General features: G+C 37.7%; 2 protein-coding genes across 3 annotated transcripts in view; one reads left to right on the forward strand and one right to left on the reverse strand.

The window, feature by feature from the left end:
- The window catches only part of SUZ12 (SUZ12 polycomb repressive complex 2 subunit), a 40,837-nt gene extending 36,182 nt beyond the window's left edge, over positions 1-4,655 (forward strand). For both annotated transcript variants that reach the window (XM_016207622.2, XM_016207623.2), the window contains 2 exons: positions 365-444; positions 2,074-4,655. In XM_016207622.2, coding sequence (XP_016063108.2) covers positions 365-444; positions 2,074-2,419 — 426 coding nt within the window. In that variant the 3' untranslated portion in view covers positions 2,420-4,655. The remainder of the gene's footprint in view (positions 1-364; positions 445-2,073) is intronic.
- Positions 4,182-26,031, reverse strand: part of CRLF3 (cytokine receptor like factor 3) — a 31,944-nt gene continuing 10,094 nt past the window's right edge. The window contains exons 3-10 of the mRNA XM_016207598.2: positions 24,185-24,392; positions 21,254-21,341; positions 20,152-20,329; positions 18,575-18,797; positions 17,759-17,891; positions 12,030-12,142; positions 11,079-11,215; positions 4,182-5,353 (exon numbers count right to left, since the gene is read on the reverse strand). Coding sequence (XP_016063084.2) covers positions 5,312-5,353; positions 11,079-11,215; positions 12,030-12,142; positions 17,759-17,891; positions 18,575-18,797; positions 20,152-20,329; positions 21,254-21,341; positions 24,185-24,392 — 1,122 coding nt within the window. The 3' untranslated portion in view covers positions 4,182-5,311. The remainder of the gene's footprint in view (positions 5,354-11,078; positions 11,216-12,029; positions 12,143-17,758; positions 17,892-18,574; positions 18,798-20,151; positions 20,330-21,253; positions 21,342-24,184; positions 24,393-26,031) is intronic.

Raw genomic sequence — 26,031 nt, forward strand, 5'->3', positions numbered from 1 at the left:
TGACTTAGTAAAGGAACTTTTTCTAAGTTAAGGAATTCAGGAATCCACATTTTATAATTGTCTCATTTAAACAGTTACCAGGTAAAGGAAATACAGATTTTCTTCTTGTGATTTTATAGTGTGTTCATTTTATTTATACATAACTAGTTTGTAACTTAGGAATTCCTTTTTTAAATTACTGCTTAAAAAGACGTTGTTTTTAAGAAATTTTGCCACTTTGCTGTATAAATAAGTTGTGGTATTTTTAGTTATAAAAAAAATCTGTTTTTAACATTCTCAGTTTTTTCTTAGAAATACCAATTATATTTACTCTGCATTTAATAGGTGTTTTTCTTTTTCTTTTTAAAAATTTTTTTATTTTTAGCAAATTGAGGAATTTTCTGATGTTAATGAAGGAGAGAAAGAAGTTATGAAACTATGGAATCTCCATGTCATGAAGCATGGGTAGGGTATTTCTAAATTTAAATATTCCATTTTCTTTATATTCTTTTCGGTGCTTCACATTCTATAAATCTTCGTGTGTTAGAATCCTGTGTAAAATTCCATTAATTTAGATATAATGTGTCCTAAATCTTATCCTAATCCAAAGTATTATAATTGCATAATAGAGAAAAATGGTGATGCTCAGAGACTGTGTAAGGAAGGTGCTAGCTCTTAACAGATTTTTATTTTTAATATGTCTTTTTTAATGACCCAATTTTTATTCCTTTTATTGCCAGGGAATACAAAAATTAAATGCGGTGTGCTATATTCCTGGAAATCCTGAAAACTACTTATCACAGTTATTACCACAGTTTTTAAAAATTGCTTAATTATTCAGAATAAAATATAAGTAGCTTTTCTAATTTATTACTATTTCATAGGAGGCAAGGTAAAACAATGCTTATTTCTCATGCCTTTGTGGCTACAGGTATGTTCCCAAAGCATTGTTTTTCCGGCAGATCTGCCTCCTCTGTGTGAACTATTTTCCTGTCAATACACATTTTCTTCTCTGCCTTCATTATTATTAGATCCTCATTTAAGGTTTTCTTCTATAGCACAAGTATCCAAAGTTTTTTCATTTATGTATAAGTGAAGTAAATGTGAGGAAACACTTCTATTTCTTTACTCTTGGGGAGTGAAGAGTTGTTGGTGCATAAGATGCCTGGTTGCATGGGCTATAGCATGTGTACTGCCTTCATCTAAGAATAGTCTTCACGTGTTTACTGGGCAATAAAAAAGGAAAAAGAGGGAGATGGCAGATCACATATGGCTTGCATAGCCTTAAATATTTACTGTCTAGCTTTTTACAGAAAATGTTTGCCTGGTCCTTAACCTAGGGGCACTAAGGAGAAAGTATGTATGCAGAGGTTTGGGTTAAACATTTTTCCTTTTGTCTTGACAGTGCCAGTTTCAAGACAGAGTTTTAGTCACATTACTTGGAGTTCTATTTTAATTCTTTGATCTGTGTTAGCACAACTCTTGTGGTTCATTGTATACTGGCATTATACAGAGGCAGGTAGTTGAGCAAACATCTTCAGGCAGGCCTTATGGACTCTGTTGGACTCTCAGTCCCAGTGGATAACTGAGTAGCCATTTTCCTATTTGGTTTCTCAAATTTTTTTCATTGTGTATGCCCCCAGCTCACTTTCCACCAGCACCATCACATAGGCCACATTTGTTATTTCTCGTGACACCTTCATTTTTTTAGAGGTCTGTGAACTGAAAATCTAAAGAAACATTGCTTCTGAGATAGGAAAGTAGGTCAAAATCAAGGGAGAAAATAAAGGAGATAGTGTGAATACAGTTAATGAAAGTGGTGCTGGCTAAAGGAAATATTTTATATTTTTAATACTGCCGTATATAATTAGGAAAAACAAATGACACCTATTAACTGGTTAAATCACATCTTTAAATTTTTTAAGTGGTAAGCTTATTCAAGTTATTGAATCTCACATTCACTATAGTTTTACTTCTGCTAAATCATCACTTAATAAATTTGGATAGTCTTACATGTTCTGTAATGGTTATTGTTCCATTTGACAAAAATGCTTTGTATTGCTATTGATGTTTTGTGTTATTTTTATTAAATAGGTTTATTGCTGACAATCAAATGAATCACGCCTGTATGCTGTTTGTAGAAAACTATGGACAGAAAATAATTAAGAAGAATTTATGTCGAAACTTCATGCTTCATCTAGTCAGCATGCATGACTTTAATCTTATTAGCATAATGTCAATAGATAAAGCTGTTACCAAGCTCCGTGAAATGCAGCAAAAATTAGAAAAAGGAGAATCTGCTTCACCTGCAAATGAAGAAATCACTGAAGAACAAAATGGGACAGCAAATGGGTTTAGTGAAATTAACTCAAAAGAGAAAGCTTCAGAAACAGATGGTGTCTCAGGGGTTTCAAAACAGAGCAAAAAGCAAAAACTCTGAGAAGAAAAGGCCTAACCCTGTGTTGTGGACAAACACTGAAATTGCGTTCTAGGGAGTTCAGCATCTAGGAAGAGTTTTCTGTTTTTTAACCAGATTCCAAACAGGCACTGTTAAGATGAAGTAAATGGTTTCAACAAGGCTATTTGTATCGGGTTCCACTTCACTTCATTATGCAGCATTACATGTCTGTCGGCTCTGTTGATGTCATTAAAGCATTCTCGTTTGAGCATGAAAAGCAATACTTCAAAGAAAGTATTTTTAACTTCAAGAATTGTCTTATGAAATAAATTGATAATATAGATTATTTCATATATTTAAATTATAATGTTTTTTGCATTTGTGACTGGCTGTTTTTCTACTTTGTGAGACATTTTCTTGGGGAGGGAAAATTGGAATGTGATTCCCTTTTTTAAAAATTGGATTTTGTGAAGTTATGTTGCATTACCATTTGCAATCAAACCTTGATCCTTGATTTTGAAATCATTAATCAATTTAAAATGAGAAATTACAACACAAGATATTTCCATTGCATATGTTCATTTTACAGTTTAAAAATAGCACTTCTTCATCTTATGCCTGTTTGAGAAGATGTTAATTTTTCACATTTGACAGTGAATTGTTATGTTGGTTTATAAGGTTACTTACCATTTGTTTATGTGGATAGTTTTAGTGCATTGCTCACCCAGTATATTTTTTTAAACTTGAATGTTTGGCTGTTTGGGTCCTCCCATCCCCCCCCAGTTAGGTAAACACATGGAAAATTACTGTCCACATCTTTTTATTAGGAACCAAGGGAAAAACAAATTTGAGATTTTGAAGATGCCACTTTCGAGGGAAGAAATGTTCTATGAACCAGAAAATGTAACATTTTTTCTTTGCAAGGATGTCTTTGTGTTTCACAATTAGAATATCCAGTACAGATAAGCTGACTTGAATTGTTTTGAGCAATTTTGCCCTGTGTTACATGTGTTTTATGCACATATTTGCAGTTGGATTTTCTCCAACAGAAAGTGGTTTCACTACTGGCACATTAACAAGCACCAATAGATTTTTATTCCAACTTCAAGCACTGTGGTTGAGTAACATCACCTCAATTTTTTATTATCCTTAAAGATAATTCATTTTCATATTCTTTATTTATAAAGGAACAATGCTGCTGTAAATACAGGTATTTTTAATTTTTAAATTTCATTCCACCACCATCAGATGCAGTTCCCTATTTTGTTTAATGAAGGGATATATAAGCTTTCTAATGGTGTCTTCAGAAATTTATAAAATGTAAATATTGATTTGATTGGTCTTTAAGATGTGTTTAACTGTGAGGCTATTTAACTGATAGTGTGGATGTACTTTGTCATCCAGTATTAAATTCTTAGTTATTAATTTTTGTGTTAAAAAAATAGGAAAGAGGGAAACTGCAGCTTTCATTACAGACTCCTTGATTGGTAAGCTCGCCAAATGATAAGTTACAGTAAACTCTGGTCATGACTATGGGTAGCAGAACTTGAGCATTTCTCTCCAGCTTTAATTTGCTAAAGCTGTGCACATATGTAAAAAAATAGATTATTTTAGGGGAGATGTAGGTGTAGAATTATTGCTTATGTCATTTCTTAAGCAGTTATGCTCTTAATGCTTAAAAGAAGGCTAGCATTGTTTGCACAAAAAGTTGGTGATTCCCTCCCCCAAATAGTAATGAAATTACTTCTGTTGAGTAAACTTTTTATGTCATCTTATAAAAGCTGAAAAAATCCCTTTGTTTCTATTTATAAAAAAAAGGTTTTTCTATATGTACCCTTGAAGAGATTTTGAGGAAATCATGTAAGATGATAAAGGATTTGAATGGTACAGTAGATGTAAAAAAAAATCAGTTTAAAAGAATGTTTGTTTTTACATTAAATGTTTATTTGAAATCAAATGATTTTGTACATAAAGTTCAATAATATAAAAGTTGTATTCTGTCTTATTTTATGCATTGTTAATGTGTGCGCTAAAACTTGGGCTTGTTTAGGATAGTAGGGATCCAGAAGTACACTGGTCAATCAGAACTAGTAAGAAATTAAGAAAGGCTTCCCAGCTTCCAAACTGGGAGAAATAAATGTCTGTTTAAACCAAAAAAGAAAATTAATGTGAAACCTGCTTTCAGTTTTAGTAACATCAGTTTCAACCTAAATATGTTATTTATGGTAATATCTAAATGTATTTTTAAACTTATAGTACAAAGTAATGTCAGTATCAACAGCTATCCATCTTTGGTTGTGGATTTTTTTTACATTTCCTTTTTAATGAAAAAATTTATCTTGGCTTTCAAAAACCATAGGCTAGAGAGGGATACAGACGATAGCTATAAATTAAAGTGATACTGTCCTAATGAAGTTACATACTACATTCCACGAGGTCTCTAGAAGAGCTGGGGAGAACTCTGCAGGAGGCTTGGCAGTTCAGCTATTCTCGCCTTCCTCGCTGGTAACAGCGTTTTGCCTGCACTCGTTTCTGCGTCTTCAGCTGAGGGCTCCGTTTCCCAAAGCTCAGTGTTTCTTCTAAGCTTGGTTCCTGCTGTCGACTGCTAAGTCCGTCGCACTGACTTTAGTCCTGCCCAATGGTCTTCCTGGTGCGCGGATATTTGGTGGCATGATGAGGGCTTTACGTGCCATGCGGAAGGTCTGGATTGCAGACAGTAGGAAGCATTTAGAGACGTACTGCACAGGTACGACGAGCGAGTTTCTACCTAGGGGAGCCACAGCGCTGAGAATCGGGGTGGAGGATCTCCGGAGGGAGAACGGGTAGAATGCTACTGTAACAGTCCAGGTAGAACAGCCAACTCCTAGAGCACCGTCGGGAAGTGCGTGCCCAAAGAGGAACTGTCGAATGGCACTGCAGTGTAGCGCAGACGTTTCAAGAAGGCAGCAGCCCGTAAGAAAGGGAATTAAACGGCACCTTCAAGGTGGGCAAGTGATGAACAGGTTTAATCAGTTTATTAAATGGAAAATGAGCTAGAGAAATTTATCACAGAGTATGTGAAAGCTGGGGCCACAGCAAGAGGGAAACGAAGGATTTTGGGGGGAGAGAATGGGAAGGTTGGGCATAACTGTAGAAGGAAGAGAGAAAACAGACCAAAGATAAAAGTTACTAGAAAAAAGGAAGATCAGGAACACAGGAGGCAGCTGATGTTTCTCTCTCATTGATGCTTCTATCTCTGTCCCTCTTCCTCTCTAAAATCAATGAAAGTATATCTTTTAAAGCAGCTGTATTGGTTTTCTTCAGAAAAACAGAACCAATACAAGATTATCGAGGCTCAGAAGTCCCACAACCGGCCTGCAAGGTGGGAACTCGGGAGAGCCAGTGGTGTCAATGGCCTGAAAGCCAATGGTGTGGCATCTAGTCCAGATCCGAAGCCCTAAAACCAGGAGTGCTGAAGGCAGAAGACCCGTGTCCCAGCTCAGTCAGGCAGAGAGTGAATTCAACCTTCTGTCCTTTTGTTCTATTCAGGCCAAGAGACGACCATGCTCACCCACTGCTTTCTTCAGTCTATCAATTCAAATGCTAATCTCTCCAGAAACATCCTGAGAGACACCCAGAAAAGTTTACCTACCTACCTGGACATCCCCTAGCCCAGTCAAGTAAACACATACGACCAACCATCACAACCACCACGATAAAATGTTTCAGTAAGCAATTATGAATACACTTGAAAAATGAGGAAATGAATAGCCTCAAGCTAAGAATATAGAAAATCTTAGCAAAGAAATCGGAGATACAAAGAAGAGCCACATGGACATTTTAGAACTGAAAAATAAAATAACCAAAATGACAAAAAGCTCATAGATGGGCCCAACAGTAGAATGGAGGGAGATGACAGAGGAAAGAACCAGTGAACTGTAAGACCAACAGAAAAACCTGATGTGAACAACTCAGAGAAAACAGATTTAAACAGAACCTCAGGAATCAATGGGACTAAACAAAAGATGTAAACTTTATGTCACTGGAGTTCCAGAAGGAGAAGGAAAAAAGGGTAGGACTTGAAAAAATAGCTGTAATCTTTCCAAATTTGGCCAGAGACAAACTAAAAATTCAAGAAGCTAAAGAAAATAAGAAATCCATGCAAAGATATAACATCATTAAACTTCTAAAAACTAAAGACAAAAAACATATATAGTGAAAGCAACCAGAGAAAAAAGACACTTTATCTACAGGGAAAAACAATTAGAATGAGAGATTTTTTTTTTATCAGAAACCATGGGAAGTAGCATAATATTTTTCAAGTCCTGAAAGAAAAGAATTGTCAGCCCAGAATCCTATACTCAGTGAAAATATCCTTCAGGAATGAAGAGGAAGTCAGGACATTCTCAGATGAAAGAAAACAGAGTATTTTACACCAGCAAACATCCTAAAAGAATGGCTAACGGAAGTTCTCTAAACAGAAAGGAAATGATACAAGAAATAATGGAACACCATGAAGAAAGAAAGAACATGGTAAAGAGAATATAGGTAAATACAACACATTTTTCATCTGTGGTTTTTTAAAATTATGTTATGGTTAAAGCAAGTTATAACATTGTCTGATGTAGTTCTTAAAATATGTTGAGAAAAAAAATTTTTAATTACATTGTAAATGGGGGAAGAATAAAGAAAGGTAAGGATTCTATATTTCACTTGAACTGGTAAAATAATGACATCAATACACTGAAAAGATATAGATAGATAATGGATATGTTATATACATATGCAACATATATGTAATATATAAGAGATATACTAATGTATATATATTGGAAATTATGTACATATGTATGTAATACATATATATTAATAACTAGAACTATTAAAGAGAGACTCTCAAAAACATAAATAAGTCAAAATGAAATTCTAAAATATGTTCAAGTAACCTATGAGAATGCATAAAAAGGAAAGCAGAGAAAAGAAACCCAGAGAGAACAGAAAACAAAAATGGCAGACTTAAGTCCTAACATATCAATAACAACATTATATGTAAACAGTCTAAACAGACCAAATAAAACAGAGACTAACAGAGTAAACAAAAAAAACCAAAACAATAAAACCATGACCCAACTATATGATGTCTATAAGAAACTAACTCCAAATATAATGATATAGACAAGTTGAAAGTAAAAGGATAGAAAAATATGTATCATGCAAACATTAATCATAAGAAAGCAGGAGAGGCTATATTAATATTAGATAAACTATACTTAGAAGCCAAGTAAATTCCCAGAGACAAAGAGGGACATTATAATAAAATGGGCAATCCACCAAGAACATACAGAAATGCTAAGTGTGTACTCATCAAACAAAAGAGCTGCAACAACTGAATCAAAAACTGACAGAACGAAGGGAAAAAGAGACAAATCCACCATTACAATTGGAGACTTCCACATCCCCCTCTCAAGACCTGACAGGGCAACTAGGCAAAACAAGGAAGGAGTAGAACTCGACGTCAGCCACAGGATTCTAATCTGCATTTATACAACATTCCACCCACTAACAGCAGAATGCTGTCTTCTCAAGTACCCACAGAACACACCAAGATTGGCCATATCCTGGGGCACAACAGAAACCTCACAGATTTAAAAGAATTGAAACCAGCTCCGCCAGTGTGGTTCAGTGGTTGAGCATCAACCTTGATCCAGGAGATCGAGGCTCAATTCTGCAGGGGGCGTGCAGGAGGCAGCTGATGAATGACTCTCATCATTGATGTTTCCTTCTCTCCCTCTCCCTTCCTCTCTCTGAAATCAATAAAAATATATTTTAAAAAAACACTGAAATCTTACAGAGTATGTTCTAAAACCACAATATAATCAAGCTAGAAGTTGACAGAAAGATAACAGGAAAATCTCCAAACACACTCAGAAACTAAAAACATTTCTAGAAAATCCTTGGATCAAATAGGATATATCAAGAGGGAGAAGAGGGCTGAGCTTATCAATTTGGCAAGATACAAGATAAACATATAAAGATCAATTCTATGTATTAGGAATTAGCATGTGGAAACCAAAGTTAAAAATACAATGCCATATATAATCACTAAAAAAACCTTAGGTGTCAATGTAACAAAATATATGTAGAACTTGTATGTTGGAAACTACAAAATGCTGATTTAAAGAAATGAAACATCTAAATAGGAGGAGTATACTGTGTTCATGAATTAGAAAACTCAACATAGTAAAGATATCAACTCTTCACAAATTGATATACAGGTTTAACACAATTTTCTATCAAGATTTTTTGTAAAGATTACTCTAAAATCTGCATGGGAAGACAATGAAACTGGAATAGCTAAAACAACCTGGAAAAAGATGAATTAGAGAGGACTCAGTCTACCTGACTTTAAAACATTATATAGTTTGGTAATCGTACTGTGTGGTACTGGCAGAGGGATAGACCCACACAAATATGCCCAACTGATTGCTGACAAAGGTACTAAAGCCATTCAATGGATGAAAGATAGCCTTTGCAACGAATGGTGCTGGAGCAATTAGACATCTACATAAACAGATATTCCAAAATGACCTTTAACCTAAGTCTCACATCTTATACAAAAATTATATCCAAAAAAAAAATTATATCAAAATGGATCACAGACTTAAATGTAAAATGTTAAACTGTAATGCTTTTAGGGAAAAACACAGGAGAAAAATCTTTGGGATCTACAACTAGACAGAGTTCTTAGACTTGACACTAAAAGCCTGATCCCAATATTTAAATTAGTTTCAGAGTTCAAAATATTAAAATCCCCACCTGCCTAAAATTAAGTTAGGTTTAAGTTGCTTCTATAAACAAGCAGATTCTATAGATATATATTTAAGATGCCATTCTCCAATGGAGGGTAAGAAGTAAAGATGTTCAATAAATAGTTGCTAAATGAAAGCAATAAGATGATATTCTAGAGAAAATAATTCATTTATATTCATTCAATGAAGCATTCATTGTGCACGTGTTATGTGTCAGGCACCAAGCTCGGTGTCAGAGAAATATAAGTAAACTTATACACAGAATTTAAAAGTAACTTTTCACAAGTGCCAATGATATCTGACTGGAGCCACAAGAAACCCTTTTACTTTTAAAAGTAAAGGTTAAAACTGGATTCATCAACTATCATGGAAGAAAAAAATACACACATTTAACTTTTAGGTTTTTATTTTTTTCAGAAAGCTGGATGAGGCATCTACATTCTAGCACATCTTCAGTGAAAGATGACTTACTTATATATAAAAAGGCAAGGGGAAAAGGTCATGATTGTCTAACAGAGAACCTGGATCCCCAAATAAATTATCTTACAAAAATACCAAACTTGCTTTTCTATTGTTAAAAATGAAAAGAAAAAAAATTCACATTAAAAAAAATCTGTAAGCTGGTATATAGCAAGTTAAGATAACCATTTTTACATACTAAGTAAGTACTTCAAATAAATATTTTACACAAATTTAAGTTTTCAAAAATAGGTCAAGTATTTACCCTATATTTGTTTGGTCCACTATAAGACCATTTATAAACTGACATTAAACTGGACTGCAGCTCATACCCTAAAAATAGTCACACGCATATCACTGAGGCTGGATATGTACATGTACATGTTCCATACACAGGACACGGCTAACACTGCTGTGCATACTACTTCCCCAAGTAGCTTTACCCTGTAAAACTCCTCTAGCCCATCATGAATCAAACTGTAAGAAAGGAACAAAAGAAAATACATTGCCTACTGTAACATTTGCTCAGTAATTACAAAAAAATGCAAAAATTAGCATGTTTGGGGGACTCGACGAACACCGAACACGAGATAAAATTCAATACTGCTTACAAATGCCTGAGTGTGGAGAGCATACAGGTGAATGTATATTACAGACTCGGGCTTCTACCTGGACTATTCCTATTGTTTTGTACTAAAATCTTGCATGAACCTGAACCCTTAAAAGATGGAGATTTAATAAAAGAATGTTACATTAAGTTTTTCTGTTCTAATTACCAATTTTAAAAAGCACAGTGGCCTGGCTGGGCGTGGCTCAGTGGTTGAGCATCAATCTAGGATCCAGGAGATCGGGGTTCGATTCCTGGTCGGGACACATGCCTGGGTTGCGGGCTAGGCAGCTGATCAATGACTCTCTCATCATTGATGTTTCTATCTCTCTCTCTCCCCCTCCTTTCCCCTCTCTGAAATCAATAAAGATATGTTTAAAAAAAACAAACAAAAAAAAAACCCACAAAGATTATAAAAAAATAAAAAGTACAGTGAAAGGGTACAGGGCTTTCTGTATCTCCTCATATTTTAAAAGCCAATTTGATTTTTATTGAGGTGTGATATTTTAATTAACACTGAAAAATAAAAATGACTGCATTATGGTTTTGTCCATAATACTCAAGTTTCTTTTTGATAATATTCCAAACTAAATCCAGTAAACAATTTCCATTACAAACAGCTTAACTGAGAGATGAATCTAGCAGGTTTTTTAAATCAATTACAACTAAATTGGGCTGAGGACAGCTACATTAAAACCCTGCAAACCAAAGCCAACCATCCAAAAATCTAGAACACCAACACTTTCCATCCAGGATAGAAAAATGAGCATCCAAAGTAAAGAGAACCACAAGATTGATCAAGTACCCAATCAAAAACAACTTCTCTGTTATTTGAGCTAATAGTTACTCGAAGCTTGAAGTTTCCGCCTTCGTTATTATTGGTGGATCCTAGAGTCACAGCTTCCATGTCAAATGTGACAGTGGACCCAGATGTAACGGCGGGCAACTGATTAGTCATTTCTTTCCCATTTACAAAAACTGCACCTAAAATGTTAAGGTAAAAAGTCATTTACATGTGAGCAATAAGTAAGAACTGAAATAGAGTCTAGATTATTGATAACACAGCTAATTTCCTAATTCAAATACAGAAAACTTTTGGAATGCCAACTTGTCAAAGATAACTAATGCTCATCCCCAGGGCAGAAAGGAAAAGTGAAAACTTTAATTACATTTTAGAATTATGGTCTTGAGTTCTACTCTTTCAGAACAGAGACTGTGAATTTCCCACATGGATGACATCAAAAGAAACTTGACTCCATTATAAAATTATATCCTGTGGAATACCAAGATTGTTTCACAAGGAACAAACAAGACTCTTGTTCTACCTACTGCTTGACCCACACCACAAAATATTAACATGTCTTGGTGGTGACTTTTCAAAGTGTGATTGCTGTGAGGTAAGGGACCAAAAAACACTAGAGATATATAACAAATTAAGTCAACTCTCCCTCGATCCCTAACCTGTGTTGAATGTAGATGGCCCACGCAGAATGCAGAGGCAGACTCCCTGGGGCCAGTCCCAGCCCACCCACCTCAGTCATTTAACCTCTCAGTGGCTCAGTCTTCATCATCTATAAAATACATTTAATATTACTCCCCACTTCAAAAAGTTAAGGATGAAATAATTTATTATTTATAAAGGGTACAGAACAGTGCCTGCTACACAGCAGTCATTTGGTATGTCATTAAGACCTCTATCTTCTCATCTCCTGCTATAAATGTGTGATATTGGGACAGATTCGTATCTTACTGGAATAGTTCATATATTTCAAAGGAATGACAGTTACTTGTCTCTTACCGTTTGTGCTAATGCACACCGCCTGGTCCCGCTGCAGAGAGTCATATCCATTCTGTCTTTCTGCACACACTCCTATACTGTCCCTTCTGTCTGGCTGGCCCACAGTTTCAACTCTGTAAATGAGGGAGAAAGATCATTCCAACTTTTTTTTTTAACATGGTCTGTACCAGTTATTAAACTTAAAAAGAATAATCTCATCACAACTGATCTTTATAGGTAACAATCATCTAGCACTTCCTAAGTTCCAGGAACTGTTCTAAAAGTTTTGTATTTATCTATAAATCACCTCATTCAATTCACAGAAACACCCATGAGGTAGGTGTTGTTACTATCATATCTATTTTACACATGAAGAAACTGAGGCACAAAAGAAAAAACAAGATTAAAAATAGGCTGACTAGCCTGCCCGGGCGTGGCTCAGCAGTTGAGCATCAACCTAGGATCCAGGGGATCCCGGTTCGATTCTCCATCAGGGCACATGCCTGGGTTGCGGGCTCGATCTCCAGAAGGGGACGTGCAGGAGGCAGCCGATCAATGACTCTCTCATCATTGATGTTTCTCTCTCTCCCTCTCCCTTCCTCTCTCTGAAATCAATAACATATATATATATTTTTTAAAAAGACTAGAGTTGATCAGCACTGCCCTTACATTTTAGAAAAGTAGTTTTAGACAGAAAGAATACGAACAGGAAAAAGTCTAAGAAATAGTCTTTATAGTTACAAAATAGTCACAGGGATGTGAAGTACAGCACAGAGAATACAGTCAATAGTACTGTAATAATTATGGATGGGGCCAGGTGGGTACTTGAGAAATATTGGCGGGATCATTCTGTAAAGTATATGATTGTCTAACCACTATGCTGTACACTTGAAACTAATACAAAATAATATTGAATGTCAGCTGTACTTTAAAAATAAAATCTTTAAAAAACAGTCGTTAGATTATCTGGGAGGAACAGCTGTTATATGTGAACTCCCCAAAGCAGATATGCCTTCATGATTTCACATAACCCTCCCTCTACAAACTAAAAGCTAGGGTACAGAATCCTAAAGGAGATCTACTTGGGAAACCAGCCACCTTATCTCACCCAAGTGAGTAAAAGAGATTGTGGGGAAAACTCTTCTGACACTCCCTACACCTGTAATAAGAGCCAAGCTTCAAGCTGAAAGGACAAATACCACATTTCTAGTGTATCACTTTGGCAAAATATAAAACCCCAGGAAAGTTGTACTCTCCCTAGGACAGTGCATCTGTCTCAATGAGGAGGAACTGACAAGATTTCAAAGATCCTAGTTGAAAACAAATTAACTTCTTAATTCTGGTAAAGACTATGCCCTGTTGGGATTTTCCAGGAAAAATTAAATTAGAATGAATTTTTTTTTTAAATATGAGGAGCTAACAATTAGTATTAAAAATACACATAGTAATGCCAGAGACCAGTCTTGTACAAAAAAAGAAAGATCTCCTCAAACTTAATTTCATTCAGAAAAGATCATGCTAAAGCTTAACAAAGGCAAGCATTAAATCAAATTCACAAGTCCCAAGTGACCTCTTTCTAATAGTTATCAACCATGGCATTTCTAAGATAAAGCCCCCAAATTCTTTGATGCTTCCCCCACCAAAAAGCGAGGTCCATGTCCCTCCCCTGGGATCCGGATTCTGTGACTGGTTGAACAACAGAATGTGGTAGATTGACACTATTCATTTCTAGAACTAACAGTTTCCACGTCCTATCTCTTGAGATGCTCATTCTTGGAACCCAGCCACCATGCTGTAGGGAAGCCCAAGCAGCCCCTGGAGGCCCACATGGAGAGGCACCAAGAACCAGAATCAGTTTGCCAGCCACATGAGCGAGCCACCTCGGAAACAGATCCATCATCCCTAGTCAAACAACCCTAGCTATCACCATATAAGCAGAAATGACTGTATTTGCCAAGCTCTGCAGATTATAGTTTCCTGAGCAAAATAGATGACTATTATTGTTTTAAGCCTCTAAGTTTTGGGGTGGTTTGTTACACAATAGAAAAATGGAACATTAATTTTTTGTGTTCTTTGAAGGAAAAAGTTATTAATAAAAAATAGCTTACTGCCCTTTGATTTACCACCTCATGTTACTTGTGAGAGGCAGGGTAGAACAGTGGTTAAGAACCCAGACTTTGGGACTAGATGGCCAGGATTTGAATACTGACAAGTCATTTAGTCTCTCTGTGCCTTTATTTCTTTATCTATAAAAGGAAGAAATAACCTCCTTGGCTATTAGGATTAAGGAAGGCTGTTTGAAAGGAAGCTGTTGTAAAAAAAAGAGGTAGTAGAGAAGAGAAAGTAAAAATATGGTTTAAAAATAGTAAGACAGGCAATCTTAGAAGCAAGGAAAGGGAAAACAGAAATGTTCAGAGAGGAAATCAGGGAGAGGCTGGAAGGAAGGGGTTGCTAGCAGACCTGGGCACCAAATGAAACTGGGCTATAGAGACTGGGCCAGCCAATAACTGGTTTCTTTGGCTTCAGCAGCTAAGCATTCCAGAAACTTCAGCAGGAAATAGACTGGGCTGAGCAACAGGGCAGTGCCTATAGGAGTACAATCTCCCTTCTAACTAAGAGGCCCTCAAACACCCTCAAAAAGTGAATAAAGTTTACCTTTATTCAAGTAGGCCCATCGGTCCCACCCTCATACATGGAGGTGCCCCCCCCCAACTCACATGTCTGACTTAATTGCTAATGCCTGACATTCTTTTTCTTTTCTTTTCTTTTAATATCTTTATTGATTTCAGAGACAGGAAGGGAAAGAGAGAGAAACATCAATGATGAGAGAGTCATTGATTGGCTGCCTCCTGCACGCCCCTGACTGGGGATCGAGCCTGCAACCAGGCATGTGCCCTGACCTGGAATCGAACCCCGATCACCTGGATCCTAGGTTGATGCTCAACCGCTGAGCCACACCTGGCCGGGCCTGACATTCTTTTAAACAAAGAGAGAAAATATTTTTATTCCACAGTCAGAGAAGAAAAAAAAGAGCAAAAAAGCAAAGGTCTGGCTAAGATAGCACTGAGCTTAACTAAGTTTCAGTTCACTACCCTGCCAAGTGGGGCCCATTCTGGCATCTCTGGAGGAGGCAGGAAGTAACTAATGGTTTACTGAGGCCTACAGGCCATAGGCAGCACTGCAAGTGGATTTAAATTTAATCAATAAATATTTATTGAATGACTTAAGAAACAAACCGAAGTACGCCATCTATCAGACAGTTCCCTGTGTTCACAGAGGAAGGATTTAAAAGCAGGACAGCATTAGGTGACCATCAGCTGCAGATCAAGGTCACTGAAGAGGAAAAAGGAAAGGAATGAGGCTACAGGAGCAGGAAAGCTATGTTTTTCAGCACCAATTATAATCACGTTCACTCTCAGGAAGACAGCCAAGAAGCAACACAGACCAGTCACTGAGATCACAGACTCTGGAGCCAGGCTGCCTGAATTTAAACCCTAACCCTAACACTGCCATTTACTAGTTATGTGACAGTGGGTAAGTGACCTCTCCATGCCTGAGAATCCTCACCTCACTGCGTTACTGTGAGAGCCAAATGAGTTAATCCTGAGGCAGGATAGTAAGAAGTTAGGAAAATCCCTGGGCAAGTGGAATGGGGACACTGAGGCAAATAATTAAACAAGGCCAAACAATCTGAACAACTTCCAGACAGCTAGTGAATCGCAAGGCCTTCCCTTCCCTAGCCAAGGACACTTGAGGGCAAATGGTTTACACCTCTCCTCCCTAACCAGAGAACACACAGTTTAAATAACCCTGGTCAGGGAGATGGAGGACAGAGGCCCAGTTAGTGCCCTTAGTGCCAGCCACACCCAAGGACAGATGAAGTCAGGGGAACAAATAACAAAAACCTGATTAGAGCCAGAGAGACCTAAGATAAAAGTAAAACAGTAAAGCACACCAAAGAATAATCCCAAACTCCCCTATACACTCATTTTGATGCATCAGCATATTAAATACACACCTGGAAAGCTGATGAATATTCTGCTGAAACCCTCCCCTAAGATCCTCACATGAATAAGAGAGATAAAACCCTCAAGATAAAAAACACCAGCACTGGCTCACTCTAGAGCACGCCCATGCCTCTTTTCGGACATGAACTTTTTACTTCCTCCTAAACTCTAAGGGTCCCCATGAGACTTGCAATCAGGGGAATAACAGGCAGCAGCAGTTTGTCCTGAGCTTACCCCCTGACCTGTCTCTGAGATCCCCTTTTCTGACTTTCCAGTGAGCTAACAGCAGCCCCACCTTGGTTCACTTCTGTCACTGTCACTTTTGATTCCCTGTGAGCTAACAGCAGCCCTGCCTTGGCTCACTGCTTATATATAATGTTTCTAGGGAGCCAAAGTAGAACCACCTAGGCTCTCTCCTGTTCTTCTACTTTAAGTCCTTCCTTTGTTTCACTGTCCCCAACTTTAATAAACATAGTATCAAAATCACCTGGATTTGTACTGTGAAATCTTTCCTGCACAAAGTCAAGAACCCACACACTACAGGCCAGCCTGAGGCAGACCCGCTCCAGGCCTGGTCCCTGTCCCAGGACAATACAAGTAAAATGTTTAGAATAGTACCTGGTACATAGTAAATGCTATTTAAATATTAACTGCTATTATTATTATTATTATTATCTGAGATATCTGGCTTAAGTCTATCCATTCAGGAAGCCCTACCATTACACAGAAGTACCCTGTTCTCAGGTTCACTAATGGAAGTATTTTTGTAAAGAAGGAACATAAACAGAGGAGTATGTTACTATAGAAAACTCATGATCACTTGGGGAATAATTAAATAGACTTGAGGCACTAGACTCCTTATTTCTTTCTCTCTCTCTCTCTCTGTCTTTTTCTGGTTAAGTCATTCTTTCTTCATAATGTAAGAGGTGATAGGAAGTATCAAAAAAGAGAGAAAGCATAACTAGGATATTCTGATAAATACTGACAGTTCAGATGACTTGGGAGGCAAAGAACATGGCAACATTAGCTTAGATAACACTCTCAGACACTGTCCATGCCTATATGACAAGGGGCTGGGAACAGGAGGAACCCAGAACAGCATTCTCAATAAAATCTCATTATCTCAAGAGTTAAAACTTAGAAGAGAGTTTGCTACACTGTGAGCATGGTGAACACCAGGCAAGCTTTACTTTTCTAAATCAAAACTGGGCTTTGGTTTCTAGAGAGAGCTTTTTAGAAATAAAGTATATCTCAGATAAGACAAAAAAGAAAATTTTTCTAATACAGGAAGAAATGGACAAAGAAATAGAAAAAATTGTTGGTAGCAGAGACTTGTTTTCAGTTTTACTTTATAGAGAATTTTTACACACACACACACATATATGGCATGTTTACACTCTGATTCAAAAGGGGGGAAAAAAATCCTGTGCCTTTAAATTTCCCAGGTTGACTTTTGAGAGGTATTCTAGTTCCCTCTTTGTACCAAGAAGAAAAGAGATCTAAACATAATGAGTACACACTATGTATCATTTTATATACATACCTCAGTTAATCTTCATAATCATCCTATGAACACACATGAGGAAACTGGAGCAAAGAGAAATAAAGAATCTCCCCCAAGTACCACTGCCTATAAAAGAAGGACTAACCTCAGGACGATTTTGATCCAAAGCTTATGTATGCTCTGTACGCTTCGCTATACTGCCTAAGCCATGGCAGACAGATATTTTAGTATCTACTTGCCTGAATGTTAACGTCTGCCCACAGAAATAGGTTGGAGCGCTGGAGTAGAGGACTCCCGAGGATTCCGAATCATTCCGGAGTGCTATATTTCTTCGACTGCTCAGACTGTACCCATCAAAGCCAGCTGTCCACTCTTTTTAAAAAGCAAAGACATTGAAAATTATTAGGATCTTTTCAGCACTATCTTCAGTACAGACACATGAAATAAGACTTAGAAGTAAAAGAGACTACTCTTCGGGGTCATGAGCAAGTTCAATTAAAAAAAAGGTTCTTCCATGACAGGGTATATTACGGTTAATCCTACAAATCACAAAAATGCTTGTAGTCTGATCTTATACAATTTTGGCATGGAAGAGCCCATGAGTTTTATCGCCTATCTAATAAAATCATGTTTGAGCTTATTCCAACCTGATTAAGAACTAATTAACACATGAGTCTAAATCTGTTAAACTAGTAATACAGAAGAGATCAATTGCAATCATGAGACTTTTGAGAAAAAGCCTCTCCCTAGATGTACATTGAAGGTTTGGGTCAAATACTGCAGTCTTCTGATGCAATATTTAGAATCTGTGGCTTTAGGGAATGCTACTAATTCTGTGTGGCACTATCTGGGACTCTGAATATAAGAACTGTTGAAAATTTTGAAAAGTTCACATGAAGTAACTTGAGCAGGAAGTAAAAGACATGTCCCATGTTGCTTGTATTAATCCAGGGTTTATCCTTAGAAAAAAGGGTGGTCAGCGTGCTGCCGTTAGCACAGAAGACAAGTGTTCTTACACAGAGCTGAGCTTCGGGAGTGAGAGGGCAACCGCATACCATGAGGCACCAGCGTGGAATGGCCTGTCTGGGGGATGCTCCAAGGGCTCCACTCCTGTCGGCCATCTCCTCGGGCGCAGACTCTGAACTGGTAATCAACATTGGGGTCTATGTGTAAGACTATGAATTCAGTTTCAGAGCCTACATATACATCCTCAAAGTGATTTGAAGTACATTTACGGAACTGGAGTCTGTAATCTTGGGCTGTAAAGTCGTCATCCACCTAAGGAGAAAGGCTCTGAGTTAGGTCAATATCAGGTAACAACTTCTCTCAGCATCACTGTTTAAAAACTTTGAATGGGGCATTTTGGGCCAAGCACACAAGCCCATGTGCTAAATATGCTCAATATAAGCTATTCTAAGGAAGGCCATAGGAAATATTCCATCATTATTTCCTTTCTTTTCTTTATTGAACCATGTGTTTTAGACCTCCCAATCTGATATTAAAAAATCTGTTTTCTTTGATGAAATGGCATGTTTTCCACACAATAATGTCAAAGACAAAACACTCAAAATTCAAGGATAAAAAAAATCCCACAACTACCTCATTCATATAACCAAGAGAGAATATCCAGAATATATAAAGGACTCCTAAAAATTAATAGAACACAAACCGTCTAACAGGAAAATGGGTAAAGGACATGAATAAGCATTCTGTAGAATAAAGAAGCCAAAAATATAATGAAATAGTCAACCAAATTTATAATATGGAAAATGCAATCCCAAATCACAATGAGATACCACATTGGCAAAAATATAAAGTCTGACAATGCCAAGTATTGGTCAGTACGCAGAGTGAGAGGAACGCAGAACTGCTATTGATACAGTCACTCTGGAAAGACTTTAGTATTACCCCGTATAGGTCTAATACTCTAAACCTCATAATTTACAGGTAGGTATATACTTTAAAAAAAATCTAGGCCCACCAATAGGCAAAAGAATAAAAATGGCATGAGTCTTTGTTTTGAACTAACAAAAGTATTTCTACTTCTTTCTTCTCTACCAAGGCTTCATTAAAAAAATTCCATTTAAGAAAATAGTTTCTAGAAGCTGAGCACCCACCTCTGAATGATGTATCTGACAGCCAAAACACTATGGCTCATGTGAACACGGTTTCTATCTAAAATATGGTAGCTCATCTACATAACCAATTTAACACACAAAATTTTAGCAATGCTGCGAGTGCAAAGAAACCATTTTTTAGACATTTTATTTCAGAGATATTAGTTGAGTGTTGAACAGAAAACTACCAAACACCCAATATTCACTATCATCATTTGACTCTTCTAATAAACAGAAATGGGAGCAATCCTCAGCTCACTAAGAGTTACGTTTGGGAAACAACGCAGTGGTTCAGGGATATTACAAAGTACCTTCAAAGCTGTTTATCTCATACTGGAAGAGCTACCTCAGTTCAAGATCCCTGCGACTTTATTTCAATTGTAAAGCAAAAGGGATTTTTGTTTATGAAGAGAAGAAAATGCTCAAAAGTAGTTAATTAAAAAAAAAAATTTAAGGCCCCAAATCTCAAGTCCATAATGTGGAACCACTTCTACAATTCTGAATGAATGGCATACCTTACACCACCGCACGATGATGCCTCCAGGTTTCTCTATTAGTTCTTCTATCTGGACTGGTGGGCGAGATGCTACCGTCCCATGCTTAAAAATGTGGTCTTTCACTATGTTAAGAATTGAATCATCCAACTGAGCAGATAAACAAGGCACATCAACCAGTAAAGGCACTTCTGGTAAGCTGAGGAAACAAAGCTTGTGTGTTTATGAGGCTTTTAACTGAGAGTTAAAAATACAAGGAACAGCTCTCTCTCTGGAACACATTGTGCCCTTCCCCACCCCCCGCAGAGGCCTTTCCTTGTCTGTTTCTCCTAAACTCCCAGGCCCCTTCTTTTGCCTTGGCAACTTGTTTCCTGGGCCTGTTTATTCTAGAATTCACTTCTTCTACCTCTGCGACTTTCTAAATAACTTTCCCTTATTTAAAAAATAAAATAAAATAAAAAATACAGCCCTGGCCAGTGTGGCTCAGTTGGCTGGAGCACATACCCAAGTTTCGGGTTCAATCCCCAGGGGGCGCATAGGGGAGGCAACTGATTAATGTTTCTCTCTCACATCAGTGTTTCTCTTTCTCTTTTTTTCCCCCTCTCTCCCTCTCATTAAAATCAATAAAAACATCCTTGGTGAGGATTAAAAAAAATACAAGGAATATTTTAGATCAGTTACATACTAAAAGGTATTATAAGGATGCGGAAGCTTCAGGTAAATAATGCTCACGGTAGTGGGGTCTTTGCAAGACATTACATAAAGAGTCTCTTCCCAAGTAAATATAAGCAAGGAGATAAAAAGTTGGTAGGATCACAGTTGTCAAGTTTGTACCAAAAGATCTGTTTTACTGAGATATGACCCAGTTTTAATGTTATGTTCAAATTTTTAAAAATTTAATGATTCTCTTACACATTAGAATTGAAGAAAATTTGTAGTGATACTATACCACAGATTACAATCACAACCATTTCATATGAGTAATACTGGTAATGAGCAGTCAAACCTTGAAAACTATATTCTCTATCTTCCTTAATCAGAATTTTTAACAGGGCGAGGATAAAAAGGCAGAGAGTTTAAATGCTTAAAAGTAAGCCCCAAAGGCACTAACTCTTTTTTTTACCTGTCCAACTGAATGTGTGAGGCCTTTTTGGTAAAGTTCCACAGTTTTTCATTCTGTTCTCCTACACCACCAAGGATGGCAATTTCACCTACAATCAGAAATAAGACATCTAGCATAGTAAACAATAGTCACACTGTAAGTAATCAACACAACCCGTGTCTAGATAGGTTTCTGGTTTTCTTACAAACAATTCTTAAGTGATGCTACAGACAAATTGCCAAAAAGTAAAGAGGTGAAGGGATTAAGATGTACAGGTTGGCTGTTACAAAACAATCATGGGGATGGAAAACACAGCACAGGAAATATAGTCAATAATATTGTAATAACTGTGTGGTACGAGGTGGGTACTAGAAATATCAAGGGGGGAACACTTTGTAAAGTACATGATTGTCTAACCACTATGCTGTATGCCTGAAACTAATACAAAATAAGACTGAATGTAAACTGTAAAACAAAATTTAAAATTCTTTTAAAAAAAAAATTCCCTAAAAGTAAAAGTAGACACTATTTTATAAGTGACACTAAGGTTAAGTTCAAGAGGAAATGGGTCCACAATGGCAACATCTCACCAGAAATGTCTACTCTGTTCTATACAGGGAAATCTGGTTGTCAATCAATTTTATGCAGAGTAGACGACCCAGAGACTTTTTCCATCTCTCCTATGGAAACTTTTATCAACTCCAATAGGAGTCAGGAGTAACAGGGCATGGGATCTTATAAAACCAAATGCTTTCCTAAAAGACATACATTAAATTAAAAATTACTCAACAGAACAATAAAAAGAAAATACCATACAAAGGTAGTAAAAAAACAACCAAATTCTCTGTCCTTCCACAGCCCTGAAGAACACTCCCAGGACTCTTTTCTATCTGAATGCGCCTTGAAATGACTCGTTTCCCTCACCAAAAGGAAAACACACACTGAACACTGCCTTAAAATCCTCACAACTCCATAAATAAGTTTTTATCCCTTGGGGGAGGAGGAAAGAGTTTGAAATTCAAAATATTTCCAAAGTATAAAAAAAATGGGAGCATCAGATGCTGTGACAAGGACAGATGTGCCTCGAAGGATTTATTTTCTGAACTAAAAACATCTCAGTCCTCACAGTGTTGGGTGTACACTCCTGACCTGTGCTGAACTGCTGCTGGGTTTGTTTCCAAATGCAAAGCCTCCAGGGAAAGACATTCTGTGGTCTTGCTAAAAAAAATTCTTCTCCAAGGCACTGTTACGGTCAACAGCAAATAAGCACTTCTCACTGAAGATAAGACTAAAATATAATTAGCATGTAAAGATAATACTAGTACCATATTCTGTGTGGGACCAAAAACGGGACTGATTTCCAGTTGGAGTGACAGACTTGTGAGCCATGTACACTTTTTTTTTTAATTAATTTTATTGGGGTGACACTGCTTAAATGCACACTTTTTATCCTATGCCACTGACAGCACTCAATCTGTGGAATGGATGGTATTCAATCGCCTTCCCTGGACCTTTTTTCCCTGTTGTTTAAATGTTGACATCCCTTAGAGTTCTACCCTTTGCTGCCTTCTCGTCTCATACTGTAGACTATCTCTTGATGATTTTACTTATTCCCATAGATTCGGATCTGATGTATAAGCCAGTAACTGCCACACTGACATCTCCAGGTATTATCTCTCCCAAGCATCATACCCACCATTCCCAACCACCTCTTGGCATCTTAAGTACTTCAAAATCAACATGTCCCAAACCAAATGCCTAAGTACCCACCAAAGCCCACCCCCCATTCTTCATTTCCTATGTCAGTAAACAGCACAACTGACTAACTCCCAAAATCATTCTGGTTTCTGGTCTTCCTAAGTCCTTCCCTTTCTCCTCCAACCTATATCCAGACAATCACCAATAATCAACACTTACTGGTCAGTAAAATCATCATAATTCTCTCTCTGAAAAATCTTAAAACCAGCTCTGCCTCATCTTCACCTGGGGCTGCCCTTGTTATTTCCTATCTGGATTACTGCCGCAACTTTCTAATTAGTCTCTTTTACCTCTACTCTTACGACCTTGAACCGTCTCCAAACTGTACGCAGTGCCATTTTTTTTAATGCAAATCTGACTGTGTAACTCTGCTGCCTAAACTACTTCAGAAAGATCCCTTATATGCCCCTCAGTTCACTCGTGGTGTTACTTCTGCTTCCACTCATGCTGTTAACTCCTCTGCAGAACTCCTTACAGGAAGCTATCCTACACTCTTCCGCAGTTAAGCACCTCCCCTTCTGTGCTCCCGTAAGGCCTCAGACCTCTCTTGGCAGGTATGCCTCTCTCACATGTGAACCCCAAAGGCAGAATTTTTATTTAATGTACCTGACAAAGGCGGAGGGGAGGGGAGGGGAGGGGAGGGGAGGGGAGGGGAGGGGAGGGGAGGGGAGGGGAGGGGAGGGGAGGGGAGGGGAGGGGAGGGGAGGGGAGGGGAGGGGAGGGGAGGGGAGAAGGCAGGCAGGCAACAAGGCAAGATCTGGGCATGTTTCAACCAAAATAACTGGCTGAAGACAAAAATATAACTGTTACAATTTCAGGAGTAAACACTAACCATATCTGTTAACCTACTAAAAAGAACAATGGAATTAAATTCTACAAACCATGAATGCTCTGAAAAATACCTGAAGACTCAAAATAACCTTAAAATTGCTCAGTCAACAGTGAATGCAACCTGATCATGAAACCATTTGAGAAAAATCATTTACTACTCCTTGTTTTGTAAATGATTATAACTGACACTTTAACTACACCTATGCTGGAATACCTCACTGTATTATGTGTCATAGTATATTACAAACTGTCCCAAGGCATGATCATCCTAAGCACCCCACAGATGGCAATAAGCCTGCTGGTATCCTAAGAAATCAGCAAAATGTCAATATGAATTTGCCACATTTAATAAGGGACTCCCACCTTCTTGGACCAAGTCCTCTGCAGTGTTAACTCCGTGCTCTATGAGTTTCTGGCAGTCATCTAGTGGTTTAATGGTCTCTTGTTCAATGGTATCCACCTCTTGCAAAAGGGTCACCAACCGCTCATCCAGGAGCTTGCCAAGGGTTCCCTTTAAATCATTAAAATGCTGTCTGAGGACATCTCTTGTCTGGGATGCACTCTCTTTGATCTAAAAAGAAATAACATCAAAACTCAGAATCAGATTCACTACAAATGGGTAACCCACAAGCAACCTATGACAATTTCAAGGTACTAGACAGCCATCACCTTCTATCCACTGAAAAACCTAATGTGATTCATTTGCACAAACTTGCAGACATGCATAGAACTGGCCTTCAGGTGAGACAGAATGGGCTCAAACCCTGGTTCCATCATTCACAAACTGTGGCAATGTGGTCAACTTAATTAAGCACTCCATGCCTCGATTTCCTTATTTCTCAAATCAATATACTAATCCTTACCTTATGGGGGTCGCTGTTAGGATTAAAAAATAATAATATATGTTGCACTTAGTAAAACAACTGCTACACTGTTGTTCTCAATAAGTAAGTATTAAAAAGTATTATTTATACAAAGTAATTCTTGGCAATAGTACATTTCAGTAAAAAAGAATTTTAAATTAGGAGTGGATTAAAATTCATTTTGCTGAAAGAAAATGAAGAAATGGTAGATTAAAAAGCTACAACACAAAAAAATCCACTCATGGATAAAATGTCCTCATTTTGCCAAAAGAAAACTAAGAATTTATTTAAAACCACAAGAGGCTCACAAGAGGCAGAAAACGTTCATAAAAAACACACTTCTGGGACAATGACTTAATCTTTTTTGTTGTTGTTAATCGTCACCCGAGGATATTTTTTCCATTGATTTTTTTTAAAGAATGGAAGGGAGGGAGGGAAGGGGAGAGAGAGAAATATCGATGTGAGAGAGGCGCACAGATTGGTAGCCTCCCGGGCTGGGGATCAAACCTGCAACCCGGGTACATGCCCTTGACCAGAAATCGAACCCAAGACCCTTTGGTTGCTGGGCCAACGCCCTAACCACTGAACCACCGGCCAGGGCGACTTAATCAAATTTCCTGGTCCTCTTGGTGAATGGTCCTCTTGGTGAATCTCACTGAGAGGTTTATAGACCCTCTTCCCTGAAAAATGATTAATCCATACCCTAAAGAAACTTATTCAATTTCAGAGGTTACAAATTCCCTTAGGTCCCAACCATGGCTTGCTGGGAGCAGTAATTCTGAAAGTTGGTTTGCAGAAGAATTACACAGGCTGCCTGTTACAATTCAGATGGCAGGGCTCCATCCCAGACCTGCCCAACTAGAAGCCTGGAGGGGGACTCGAGGAGTATATGGAGCTCTCGCTTTTCACAAGCACACCTGTGGTTTTGCAGCCCATACTTTAAGGAACACTGCCCTAGGTCCAGAGAGCCAGATTAAGAACGGCTGTTCTAAGAGATAAGACAGGAAAATCTTTACATTTCACTCATAGTATGGAAACAAATCACGTGTCTATACATATACCAGATTTTTAAAAAAAAAATATATCTTTATTGATTTCAGAGAGAGGAAAGGAGAGGGAGAGAGAGGTAGAAACATCAATGATGAGAGAGTCATTGATCAGCTGCCTCCTGCACGCCCCCCACTGGGGATCGAGCCCGCAACCTGGGCATGTGCCCTGACCCGGAACTGAACCCCAGTCTCCTGGAACCTAGGTCAACACTCAACTGCTGAGCCACACCCGGCTGGGCCCAAATTTCTTTTTAAAAAATATATAGATAACACAGCCCTGGCTGGGGTGTTAGAGCAC

The sequence above is a fragment of the Miniopterus natalensis genome, chromosome 17, assembly GCF_054644295.1.
Source record: "Miniopterus natalensis isolate mMinNat1 chromosome 17, mMinNat1.hap1, whole genome shotgun sequence".
Classification (NCBI taxonomy): Eukaryota; Metazoa; Chordata; class Mammalia; order Chiroptera; family Miniopteridae; genus Miniopterus; species Miniopterus natalensis.